General features: G+C 31.9%; 1 protein-coding gene across 1 annotated transcript; it reads left to right on the top strand.

Annotated features, from left to right (window-relative positions):
• Positions 1-2298: 2298 nt before the first annotated feature.
• On the top strand, positions 2299-11195 carry LOC120579622 (F-box/FBD/LRR-repeat protein At5g22660). Its single transcript, XM_039832113.1, has 4 exons — positions 2299-2725; positions 9809-10584; positions 10691-10828; positions 10911-11195. The coding sequence occupies exons 1-4, from the start codon at positions 2299-2301 to the stop codon at positions 11193-11195; spliced, it is 1626 nt and encodes a 541-aa protein (XP_039688047.1).
• Positions 11196-14073: the final 2878 nt, after the last annotated feature.

The following is a 14073-nucleotide window of genomic DNA, read 5'->3' as shown; positions in this document are numbered from 1 at the left end:
AAATTTGTTGAATCCATTTATCATACTTCAATTAAATTTGTTGACCTTGTGTATGACTTTATCCATTTGTTAGAGGTAAAACAAAGGGGATGATCATGTATAGTCTTAGGATCATTTATAAACTACACATATGCAACTTTGAATTCTATCTCAATAAGATCTTCCATTTGAAAGATCTTTATGTTTTAAAATAGTTTTTTACCCTTGGTTAGCTCATCGGTCCACAGCTCTGTTTTTTGAGTTCAAGAAAATACACTCTATATTGTTCGTTGATACGAGAGAAACCATAAGATAATCCTTCATCATAATAAATAATATCAAGTAAAGCTTATCAGAATACTAATCCTTTGCTTTCTTATGAATCAGTAGGTATCTAATGAGCTCGATCCAGTATATGTTAATTGTTATTAGCAATATAATATAGATCGGAAAGCTTAGTTGGAACCCGTCAGTGTTAGTGCACTTGTCAGGATTGGGTACATTGAGGATGACATGGCATCATTTAATAACATGGTGCATGTTTACTGTCTTCAGTGTAGCTTCATTAGAAAAGTTAATTGAAGAACTTCATAGTTGAATTTCTCTAGTGATTTAATAGCATGTTTTTCATGTTCGAAATGATTTTGGATTTTATAATCTGAAAAAGTCAAAACCCGCGTAAGACTATAAATTTTATATGGAGTGAAATTAAGATTTTGGAGAGTGCGTAAGAGTAGAGGATGGAAAAAGAAATTATTGTTTTTTTTCTTTTCTTGATACTTTTGTAGTAGACACCTGTTGGAAATTTGCTCTTCTCCCAAACAAATTTGGTCATTCCCACCTCAAATTTCTTAAAGTAACCTCAACGTGAGTTAACTCATGTTGGTTCTATCGAGCGTGAGTTAACTCACGTTAAAAGTCAGTGTGGGTTAACTTACGTTGCGATCCTATCACTAGCTATAGGCTATGACATTTTTTTTTGTCGGTATTACACCAACAATTTTTTTTTTGTGGTCGATTATGTAACGCTAATATTTGTGGCCAATATGCAACTAAAATTATATAGATTATATAAATATATGACATTTTTGTGATGGACAAAGCATCAACAATTTTATTTGTTATTATTATTATTGCTCGCATTTTATAAAAATATATGTATCTTTTTTTGAACAAATAAAAATATATGTATCTAATTATTCAACTATTTATTTTATCTTTCATTTGGATTTATTCTTATACTTGTTATTCCAAAAACTTTTGTGAAGTGAAACATGTCTAAAGATGCACAAGTTAAAGTTGAAGCTCATGTTCGATACTCTGCCTTCAAGAGGACAATTAAGGTTTTTTTTAACCCCCATCGATAAGTTGGATAAGTTGAAGGCACAACTTAACATATATTTTGTCAATCTTGGTAAAAATCAAAGAACATCTCATGTATTTGTATAGGTGTCATGCGTGAATCCGACGACAGATAAAGATGAAGACAGTTGGAATACCGTTTATTTTCTAAAAGTTATCCATGATGATGACGACGTTGATTACATGTTTAGGCTGATGGTTGAAAACAATATCTTACATCTTTGTGTCTCCTCCATTGAACTGCAATATGTATTGACGTGTAATATGTTCGGAAAAAACCCTTAATGATGCCCTTTTAACGAAATTCAATCCTTCGTGGATTGTGTGTGTAATGACGAATTTGTATAATTTAGATCAATTATGAATGATTATGTTATAATGCATATTAAGAGTGAATCTTGTTGTTGAATTGGTGTAATTTAGATCAATTATGAGTGTATAGATTACAAGTTATTTATGGCTTGGTTAGAAGCATCAAATGTTGTTCTATTAGCATGTCAAAACACAGCGTGAATTAACTCACGTTGAGGTTATTTATGTAAATCTGGTGTGCGAATGAGCAAAACGGTTTGGGGAAGAGCAATTTTCAAATACAATTAATTGGGAAACAAGCAAAATAATATGTATGGGCTAAATAGTATCAACAGTATGGCACTTGTAATATTCGTAACAAATAAATAAACCCTAACTCAAAGAAAAAGGCAATCAACAGCCGCAGAGCTTGCTTTTCTTTTCTCTCTTCTCTCGTGTTTTCGTGTCTGTGCTGTGCGACTCCAAAGAAAAAACATACGAAAGACATACGAGGTTTACGGTTCTTTAAAGAGGAAAGTTACAACATCCTTAATTAACCTTGTTGTTCTTTAACCACTCTTCTATTCTTCATAATATGCAATTTTTGTTGTGTAGAATTTCAATCTTTGATACACCCTAAAATGTCATCAAGAACAAGGAGTTATGATGTCATCAGTAGTTTACCAGATGCCATTCTCTGCCATATTCTCTCTTTTCTCCCAACCAAACAGGTGGACGGATCTCTGGCACTCAGTTCCTGATATCGACTTAACCGACGACCAAGACGTACAGCAAACCGATGCTATTGAATTGGATGATCAATCTACCCTTTTTCGCTTCAACGAGTTTGTGTACTCTGTTTTGTTCAAGCTAGATTCCATCAAGAGTTTCTGGCTCAAGGTTGGATATAATGGTTCTGATCTTGCATACCTTGGCTTTCCTAGCGTAGTTAAATGGCTCAACCATGTTGTAAAACGCGGTGTTGAGAGAATTCTTCTCACTCTTTTCTCTGGCGTTGATATGAAATTGCCCGTTAGCATTTTGAACTGCAAAACCCTTGTGGAGCTCCACTTGTTTTCATTTAATGTGAAAGGTTTTTCCTCTGTTAGACTTCCCTCCCTCAAAATCCTTTATTTAGAACTTTGTTCGTTTCTAAATGCTAGAGATTTAGTATTGCTTTTGGCTGGATGTCCAATTCTAGAAGATTTACATACACGTGGTATAGAGTTCCTCTCTCAAGACTCTCTAACCTATATAGTTCTAGCTTTTTAAACGATATTATCACAATCACTCGACAATATCATTCGTGTCCAAATGATATCGTTATTTTTAAGGGATTGTTTAAATGTCGATTTCTCAAACATTTAAATAATCACAAAGTCGATTGGATCGTTTAATCGACGATTTCCCAACCGATTAAATGACCCAAAAGCATTAAGTTCTAGATTAAAAGTGATTATCAAATATTAACATCTATGTCTAGAATGTAAACTTAAGATAGATTGTTATTCTATTTCTTAGACCCAAAAGTATTTGTCAATATCATTTTAAATCTCAATAAAACATTAAACACAAGAATAACAACAATATTAAATAAATAAGTTAGAACTATATATTAAAAGATGAAGAGTTTACATAATAGCTTGTTTGAATACCTCAAAACGCACAAGATAAATGTAGCTACATATGTCTATGCAAGCTTGGCAAAGGATGAAAGAAAGATAAAGATTACATACCTAAACTCATAATATCTCAACAAATCTTGGGTAGAATCTACTCCTAACACCTTGCTTTGTGTTTCTCTCTAGAAATAGTATCTTTCTCTCATAAACCAAAAATCTCCAAAAGATGATGTTACTGCTTGTTGTTCCAAAACATCATTCCCTCCCCATGTGTTGCGCAGCTTCCTTTTTTTCCTAGCTCCTTAATCCTCTCCATTTCATTTTTGGGTCAGCTAGATAGTTTCTTGGCCAAAGTCCAATTGTCACATAATAATCCATTGCCCCTTATTTGTGGTTGCACCTCCTTATTTGCTTATTCACACCAACCCATGATTTAAAGGCAAGTGGCACATAAATAAAATATATAGAAGCACAATTAAGTTTTATTTCTTTGCTCCTATGACTACTAACTATAATAATAATAATAATAAAATATACTAATTGACTCAATTAATAAATAAAACAACAATTTATTTAAAATGACTCTAAATGAAATACTAGACTAATAAAATAGACTAAAAACTTAATTAAAAAGATTCCAAAAATGTGATATGACGGACTGTCATCAACGAACAACAACACCAACCTCAAAATGGATCAGAACCAACATAACTATAAAAAAAAAAAATATGTAACTTATTTTAATATATAACTAAATTAAATATTTATAAATTCAAACACATGTAAAATTGAAATCAATTATAAGAAAATATCAATAATTACCTTTGTTAGAAACTTCAACAATGATAATAAAATGATGGAGAATAAAATTTGAGTGATATTAAAAAATTTTGAGTGAGAATAGAGTGAAGACAGCAAGGAAGAAAATAGAGTGAAGAAAATGTGAGAAAAGAGTTGTATATTTATACTCAGAGATGATGCAACGTAACAAACGGCTAGTTAGCATGTGGGTCCCGTGTTTTCCGACGAAATTTTCGTAGGTAATGTCCACCAATCACAACCAGCCACACACCCTTTATTCAACGGCTTTCTGCATGTGGGGCCGTAGCTTTCCTAGGAAAATATTCGTCGGTAAAGTAGGCCAATCCCATGCTTTCACGCGCTCTTTTTCTGCATGTGGGGCCGCCGCTTTCCTAGGAAAGTATTCCTCGGTAAAGGCAGCCAATCACAAGCTGCCACGCCCCACTTTTCTGTGCATAATGGTCCTTTTTTACTGACAAGTGCTTTCCGACGAAAACTTCGTCGCTAATTCGTAGGAAACTACTTTCTAGGAAACTTCGTCGTAAAATTTTGTAGAAAAATCTAATATTTCTTTTAGTGCCCGGCAATAGGATGATGGAAGGTGTCCTGGAAAATTGGGTGGAGCCAATGTTTGTCCCGCATCGCTTTTCATATCAACTTAAAACATGCGAAATTCTTAATTTCTCCAGCCAAGAAAGTGAGCTTCTATTGGCAAGATATATTCTAAAGAATTCAAGAGTTTTGTAAACCATGAAAATCCATTGTGGTAAAGACTTCGAAATATTAAGAGAGTTACTCTTATGCCATAGGGCTTCTCCTATATGTGAAGTTATTACTTATTAAATGCAAACAGCCTATGTAAGTATAGCAGTTCTTCTATTAACTTCTACTTTGCAACTGTTAGGTTCGACAGTTTGAGTTGTGAACCTTGATGTTCTTGAACTTTGTATCGGTGCACAAGTCCAGGAAAAATTATCCTTAAATTTGTAGAGCTGTTTTTTTAACTTGTTCATAACATCTCATCAACTAAATCTATGTTATCCATTTTTTTGTTAGTTGTATGCTAAATTCGGATAGAATGCATGACCACATGGTAGGATAGTGAAAGTTGTACATTAGTGTTTTTCATGTGCTAAATTATGATTTTTTACCTTGAAGCATGGCCTATTTGACACAAAAGCATGGCCATAGATGAATCGAGTAGTTACTTTCTCAAATGAATTGGTGAAAATTAATTGCATTTATATTTTATTAACTACCTAACATAAACTAAGGGAATAATCATTGATAGACCTAACTTAAACTCAAAAGGTGAATCTAGTAAGAAGGCTGGTGAATCTAGGTCGGCCGATGGCTCCATTGCAGATTGGAATTGGATGACGCTTAAAAGCCACAAACACGAAGCTGCAGAATCCTATCTAACTGCCATGACTCATTTAAAGCATGTACAAAAAATAAACGAGTAGTTGATCTCCCAAACAATTTTCATCAATTGCAGCTCCTGGTACGTGTTAAGAAAAAATTTATCCTTAAAACTTGTCAACTTCTTTTTGCTTGCTTATGACTTCAATTAGTTTTCCTGCTAACTTATAAAATTCTGACTTCACTATTGAAACAGAAAATATAGTAACATTTGAAGACCATTGAGAGTTTGTCAACCTCCCCTGCCCTAGTGTGCTAAAGTTTTCACAGAACTTCCTACTCCTACATAATTCCAACTCACCCTTCTCTAACATTTATTTTAGTGCCAATTATCACTACCATGTAGGCATTATGTTATGCCAAAATTTAGTAAAAGAAGAAAGGCCAAGTATCATAAGAAAGTGAAACATCAGAGTAAATAATATTTCACTTATCCGCATAAATTAAGTATCATAAGAATATGAAACATCCTACTACCTTCGTCCCAAAATAAGATATCTAGTTTGACAATATGCACTATTCAAATTACATACTTTTATCATATTTTTCTATTAATATATAACGACAAAATAGTAACATTTAAGATGTTGGATTTATCTTTGATATTATTATTTTGTGCGAGGCCAGAGGCAAAAGGCTGAAGAGGAATTGGGTGCTTCAAAGAGGAAGGAGTGAGAGTAGCATTCTTAATTAAACTTGCCGGTATAATTAACTTGTTCTTAATCTTGTGCTGCTCAATTTGATTTGAACTTTAAACCAATTTATTTCGTTTTGATTGAATTTTCACATTAATGAAACTGGTTTGTGAAAGAAACTCATCACTTTGTGGTATTCATGTTCTAAGTATATATAAAAGTCCATTCTTTTATTAATCACTCAGAAGTAGGTAGTATCATTTTCCATTGTAATTTGATTTTAAGTTGTCCTGATTATATGTTTGGTTTATCATGAGACAATAAAAAATTATGGTTTCTCACTCCCTTGTAAGAACATTTATATTACTTTATGATATCTTGTTCATTAGGGATTGAAAACGACTCAGTCCGCCCCATTTTAAACCGCCTTACGACTAACCGATCAAAAGGTGACATGCCAACTTTAACGGTCGAGCTTAAAATTTCAACTTGACCCACCTAAAATAATGGATTAAACAGATTTGATTCTTTTAACACCTCTACACATCATATGGTATTGTCCACTTTGTAGTGGGGATTAGTACGCACAAAATACAGTGAGCACATTTTGTCAACATAGTTTTGATATTTGAAAGATTTTATCATGCCCACATAATTGGTCCTTCCATTCTACATTTTCACAAAATTTCAAAAACACCCTAGTTGCTTTTAACCATATTCCACAAAACTCAAATTGTACGCAGGGGCGGATCCACTTTGAAACATGGTGTGGCAGTTGCCACACCAGTTGCAGGGAATCGAATCTGTAACACCATGATATAATGCTCTCACCCAAACCACTTTGATGTAGTTTATAAGTTGTCAAAGCTTTACTTTGTTAATATATATAGTTTCTTTACAAATTTTGTCACACCAATATCAACTCTCTAGATCCGCCCCTGATTGTACGCCATAAATTTTATGTAATATTAACGAAAACACGGGCACTTACGTGTCTGTTTTTCCGCTCTTTTCATTGTACTAACGTTTGGAAATTATGAACGATATTTTTTTATGAAATTTTGATTTTGATTAAAAATATAAATATAAATGTTTTTTGCTTTCAAATTATAAAAAATCAAACTAACTATGATTATCTACTTTAATGACACCAACGATATACCAAAAAAAATAAAATCTAAATTCTTATTTTATTTTAATGATACCAACAGGAAAAGTTACTTAAGATCATAATTTGGATAATGGGAAAGTAAGTATAAATATATTCATCTAGTTTGTTATACTTTTTAAAGGATAGAGAAAAAACTGAACATATATATATATATATATATATATATATATATATATATATATATATATATATATATATATATATATATATATATATATACTCATATCGTGTTTGTTACATTTTTATGTTAAATTTATGAATTTACTCTTATGTATTTGTTATATATGATATTTGTATTGAAAGTTGATGATAATAAAGATGTTTCGGCTATTTTAGGCCGACTTTTTCTTTTTCTAAAATTACCCTTAACTTTCAATAGAAATAGTACATATAACAAATAGATAAAGTTAATTCAAAATTAAAATAAAAGTGTAACAAACACGATACGAGTGTGTGTGTTAGTCCAATTATTTTCATTTATCCTTTAAAAAGTGTAACAAACTGGATGAGTATATTTATACTTACTTTTTCATTATCTCAATTATACCCTTAAACAACTTTTTCTATAATAAAGATTGTTGGTGTCATTAAAAAAAATAGAATTTAGATTATATTTTTTTGTTATAGTGTTGATGTCATTTATATTTATACTATATATAAAGAAAACAACCCCTTTCAGCTCTTTTGGGCTGACTTTTTTTTTTTTGGTCAAATAGCTTAGCGGCTAGAGAAATTCACCTTAAAGGTGAATAAGTGGGGTGTCCGGGGTTCGAACCCTGGTCCCTGCATACAAATGCATTATCCCTTACCAAATGAGTTAAGCTCATGGGGACCTTTTGGGCTGACTTTTTCTCTTTCCAAAAATGCTCTCAATTTTCAATATAAACAACACATCTAATAAATAGATAAAAATAAATTGAAATATTAAAATAAAAGTGTAACAAACATTTTTTTTTGAAAGGGTGTAACAAACATAAATGTCCACATTTTTCCTTTATCATTTAAAAAATGTAACAAACTAGATTAGTGTATTTATACTTACATTTTTTATTATTTCAATTATACCCTAAAACAAAAACCTTGTCTATAATAAAGATTGTTGTTGGTGTCATTAAAAAATTAAGAATTTAGATTATATTTTTTTATTCTATTATTGGTTTAATTGAAATAGATAATCATGGTTTAATTATATTTTTATGCTCTGAAAAAAACATTTATGCTCGGAAAAAAACATTCATAAAAAAAACACAATTCATAATTTTCAAACGTAAGCGCAATAAAAAAAAAGCGGAAAGACGAGCACGTGAATGCCCGTCTTTTCGCTAGATGAAATAAACAATCGTGGTTGGTTTGATTTGTTATAATTTGAAAGCAAAACGCATTTATATTTGTACTTTTAATCAAAATCAAAATTATTATAAAAAAAAATACCGTTCATAATTTTCAAATATTAGCGCAATAAAAAGAGTGAAACGACAGACACGTGAATGCCTCTCTTTTCGCTAGTTTTATTTAAAAAAATTATATAAATTAAAATTATAAGTATAGATATCTTTAGTCAAACAAAAAGTATAGATATTTGTGACCTTCAAATGTAACAAACTCAACAAATATTTATCATTATTAATGACAACAATAATATAACAAATATAAGAAAAATTCTTATCTTTTTTAATAACAGCAACAATATAACATTATAACATTGTTATACGAAAATTTATTTATATATATCTATACTATCTATACCTATATATAAAGAAAACTATCTCTTTCAGCACTTTTGAGTTGGATTTTTCTTTTCAAAAACGCCCTCAATTTTCAATATAAACAACACATGTAACAAATTGAAAAGAATAAATTTAAATATTAAAAAATGTAACAAACACGATATGAATTGATATATGTCGGTTTTTTTCTTTATCATTTAAAAAGTATAACAAATTAAATGAGTATATTTATACTTAATTTTTTAATACCTTAAACAACTTTTTCTACAATAAAGATTGTTGTTGATGTTATTGAAATAGATAATCATGTTTAATTTGGTTTGTTATAACTAGAGAGCAACAACCATTTATATTATTAGTTTTAATAAAATTTCATAAAAAAAACACATTTAATAATTTTCAAAAGTTAGTGTTCACACCGGTGTAGAAGTAGGGAAGCTACAACATATATATAAATAGGAATACGACCCCCTCTTGCTGCTGGTATTCGTACGAATCAAATCAAGGTATGTATGTCTCCTTTTCCATCTCTTTACAAATTCATAACATATTTTCGTTTATTCAATGAATATGATTCAATTATATTAGTACCTGTCATGTGGTCAGTATTTGTATCAATTTCAAACAAAGACGACAAAGCTTCATATATTTATACGGCATCGTTAATTGATCTAAATATTGGATGATGTATTTTGCTTTGTGTACTTGTCTCTTTCGTTGGTTTGGAATTATCACTTCAACAATAATCAGTTTCCTTTGTGGTCTAATGTTAATGTTAGTATGTTGTATGTTATGTAGAAAATTCAAGTTCTCTTACGCTAGAAGAAATGTCATCAACCGGGGATGATCGTCGTGATGTGATCAGCGATTTACCAGACCGTGTCATCTGTCATATTATCTCTTTTCTCCCAACCGAACAGGCGGTTGCCACTAGTGTCCTTTCGAAGAGATGGACGCATCTCTGGCTCTCTGTCCCCACTCTCAGATTGGATGTGGACTTGAAACACCGAGAAGCCCTTTTTTGCTTTAATGAGTTCGTCTACTCTGTTTTGCTAGCACGTGATTCCGTCAAGTACAAGAGTTGCATTATGGACATTTGGTATCATAATGATGATCTTTCCCATATTGGCTTTCGAAATTTCATCAAATGGATTAATCATGTGGTGCAACGTGGAGTTGAGCACCTTGAAATTTCCACTAACATGCACGATGATCATCCTTTCAAATTCCCTATTAGCATCCTCACTTGCAAGACCCTTGTTCATCTAGATTTCTATAAGTTCATTGTGAAGGATTTTTCTTCCATTACACTCCCCTCCCTCAAGATCCTTCATTTTGAAGAAACTAACTTCTTAAATTATCAAGATTTAATATTACTTCTAGCAGGATGTCCGAATCTTGAGAATTTACGTGCAACTTTTCTAGAGTTCCACTCTGAAGACTCTCTTACCTATCAAGAGCTACAAAGCTTAAGCTTAAACAAATTGACGAAAGCAAAAATGTGGGGCACTTATTGCCACTTTCCACTGAAAGCACTTCATAATGTGAAACTTTTGTTCATAGAAATAAATAAGGTTTGAATTTTATTATGAACATGATGCTACTTGATTTGCAATTTTGTTTTGGGAATTTTGACCTTATTTTTCATGGTATACCTTTCCATGTTGTTTATTTGTTTAGGTGTATCGAGGTTGTGATGAGATTCCTACCTTTCACAATTTGACAACCCTTGCACTTTACTCTATAAACTCTAACTGGCATTTGTTGGCACAAGTGCTCAATCATTGCCCTAACCTTCAAAATATTGAACTCAGTCAGGTTTGTTTGGTATAGGGATCATATCTGATTTATCATTTCCTAGAATGCCTTTTTGATTTATTTAATTTTTCTATATTAATAGGGAACCCACAATGAGATAATAGAAGGAGTCGAAGAAAATTGGGAGGACCCAATATCTGTTCCTCATTGTCTTTCATTAAAACTTCAAACTTGCTCAATTTTGAAATTCTTGGGCCAAGAAAGTGAGCTTCTATTGGCAAAACATATTCTAAAGAATGCAAGAGTTTTGCAAACCATGAAAATCAATTGTGGTAAAGAACTCAAAACATATAGAGAGTTATTATTATGCCCAAGGGCCTCCCCTATATGTGAAGTTGTGATCGATTGCAAGCGAGGTTCTATGTAAGTAGCAGTTCTTCTATTCACTTCTACTTTGCAACTGTTAGGTTTGATGGTTTGAATAGTGAACCTTGATGCTCTTGAATTTTGTATCAGTTCACAAGTTTAAGAAAAATTATCCTTTAACTTTAGACCTTTTTTTTTTACTTGTTCATTACTTCAACAAAATCTATGTTATCCATTTTTTTTTTGTTAGTTGTATGCTAAATTCTGATTCCATGAATGACCACATGATAGGAGAGTAAAATGTGTGAGAACTGAGAACTGACTTCTAAAATGTCTGATAAGTTTTGAAAAATACTGCTATGAGAATGAGAAGGGAGCTTTTGAACTGTCTTAATGAATCATTTGGGGAAACTTGTTCAGCTTTTCAATTCAATAGTTCAACCTCTAGTTTAAACTAAATGTATGAGATGGTTCATAGTTTCAACTTTCAAGACATTAGGGATAGCATTTCTTACGCTCTTAAGATTTCGCCAATTCATATTGGCAATGTCATGTTACAACTTCATGTACTCGAGCAAATTATTTCATAAAACATAAAAGCCACAAACACCAAGCTCATAAAAACTTAACTTACTTCCATTAAACGAGTAGTTGATATCTCAAACATTTTTCATCAATTGATTTTTTTGCCCTTTGAATTCGAGTAGTTGTTCATCAATTGATTTTCTAACATGCAACTGCTGGGTTTGGTGGATTGAACTGTGAACCTTAGCTTGTACACATGTTAAGAAAATATTATACTTAAAACTCATCAACCTCTTTTTGCTTGTTTATGACTTGGACTCTCAAATGACTTCAATAAGCCAGATCGATGTTTTTTGTAGTTCTATGCTAACTTATGTTTTCATCTTTGTCATATGTTGTCTTTTCTCTTTAACACAGAAGCATGGACAAAGATTAAACAAATATTTTATTTCTCAAAGGAATCTGTATTTGTCTTTATTTTGATTGTACTAATGTTTTGATTGCTCCATTACAAAAGGACTTATAGACTAAATGTTTTTTTCCGGAAGATTTGGTTTATTAAGTATGTAAGTAAGTACCACTAGGACGGGGAGTGATTAAGAACTTAGGAAAAGGTTCTTCAAGAGGAGAAAGTTCTAACATCCTCCAACATCTCACCGCTATATTCAAAGAACCTATGTTTTCCTGCTCTGATTTGATCCTTGTACCATGCTGAAGTTGTTACAGATTTGGCACTAATATTTTTCAAAGTAATTAAAATTATGGTTGCATGTTAATTTTAGATTTTTCTAAATATACTACTATCTTCCATCATTGATGCCTCAAACTTATTTTTTTCCTTTTTTGGCTATATCAGGTTTCATCGCCAAATGGTTGACCTATGATATCCTTACCTTTTTTTCTTTTCCAACTGAAGTTGAAAACTCCTATACACATTGTGAGATTTATGATGTGTTCCTCACATCTTATATCCTTTGGTGGAAGAGCTGATTTATTTTGGTAGAAGGATTATGATTTCCCGAGCAAGATGATAGAGCACTGAATTACGGTTGGCATTAGTTGATTGTGTTCATGATAGATGCTTGCTGTAGAAAAGGAAGTATATTGCATTTTTGTTTGTGGAAAACTGGTTTGATGCAACACTGAACCAATACTACTGTTTGAGGGCCACCTGAGTGAAAATATTTGGGGTTGTTCTTTTTATTAAAATTTGTGGTTGTATCGTCAATGACATTAACCCCATTTCTGAATGAATCTGGCAGAACAGTTAGTTTTATTGAAGACAAATCTGATGAAAATAATGTGTTTTTATTCGTAAACAAAAATTATTTGAAGATTGTTATGATACGTTCAAGAGTTTGAGAATGTCAATAGGTGCAGTGTATCCATTGCAAAACAAGCGAAGAAGACGATGTTCATATTTTAGAAGCCAGATAGTTTTTTTTTTTAATCAAATCAAACACAGGACCACTGGAAAATAAATTAGTTTTAAAAAATCAAGTATGTTGTTATCCTTGAGTTATTTTCAACCTCAAATAGAGGACCAACTATCCAAAGAATAAGTGCAAACTCAAAGGGTAGTTTTAATTTTAAAATTGTCACCAGTGTGAAATAACCGATCTAGACACAGAATTTATATTTAACATTAGTCGTGTGCAGGGAAATAACCGATCTAGACACAGAGAATTCATCAAAGGAATTTATGTAAATTAGTTGGAATTATATTTTTAAAGACTACTAAATTACTAATCATAAACTAAGGGAATCATCATGAATAGACTTCAAATCAAAAGATGAATCTAGCAAGGCTCGTGGTTCTGGTGCAACTTGGATGGCGCTTACGGAGACTTCCGTTCCATGGTGGTTTCATGAATGGAGCGATTATCCAGATTACTAATGACAGGTTTGTATCAACTGCTCCTTGAATACTTAGTATGCCTGTGGAGAACCGAGAAACTCACGTCTTATAGGTCTAATAAATTCAAAAAATAATGGAATGAGAATCAAGCTTTTGAACTGTCTTAACAAGCCATTTGGGGAAGCTTGTTCAGTGTTTTAATTCAATTGTTCAACCTTCATTTTAAACTTAAAGTTGGAGATGGTTGATAGATTCAACTTTCAAGACATTAGGGATAACATTTTTTATGCTCGTACAATTTCGGCCATTACAGATTTGCAATATCACGTTACAACTTCATGCACTCGAGCAAATTATTTCATGAAATATAAAAGCAACAGACACACAAACACCAAGCTCACAGAAGCCTTTCTAACTGCCATGACTCGATTTACAGCATGGACAAAGATTAAACGAGTAGTTGATCTCCCAAACTATTTCCATCAATTGATTTTTGCCCGCTGAGTTTAAATAATGGTTCATCTATCCTCTGTTTTACTTGTTCTACCATGCAGCT

This window comes from Medicago truncatula, chromosome 3 (assembly GCF_003473485.1).
Source record: "Medicago truncatula cultivar Jemalong A17 chromosome 3, MtrunA17r5.0-ANR, whole genome shotgun sequence".
Classification (NCBI taxonomy): Eukaryota; Viridiplantae; Streptophyta; class Magnoliopsida; order Fabales; family Fabaceae; genus Medicago; species Medicago truncatula.
This window is presented reverse-complemented; position numbering and strand designations above follow the sequence as displayed.

Coding starts and splice junctions, on each gene's coding strand:
- LOC120579622 (XM_039832113.1), top strand. CDS start 2,299: ATGTCATCAGTAGTTTACCAGATGCCATTCTCTGCCATATTCTCTCTT. Junction 2,726..9,808: donor GTTTTCATTTAATGTGAAAG/GTTTTTCCTCTG, acceptor TATGTTATGTAG/AAAATTCAAGTTCTCTTACG. Junction 10,585..10,690: donor TGTTCATAGAAATAAATAAG/GTTTGAATTTTA, acceptor TTATTTGTTTAG/GTGTATCGAGGTTGTGATGA.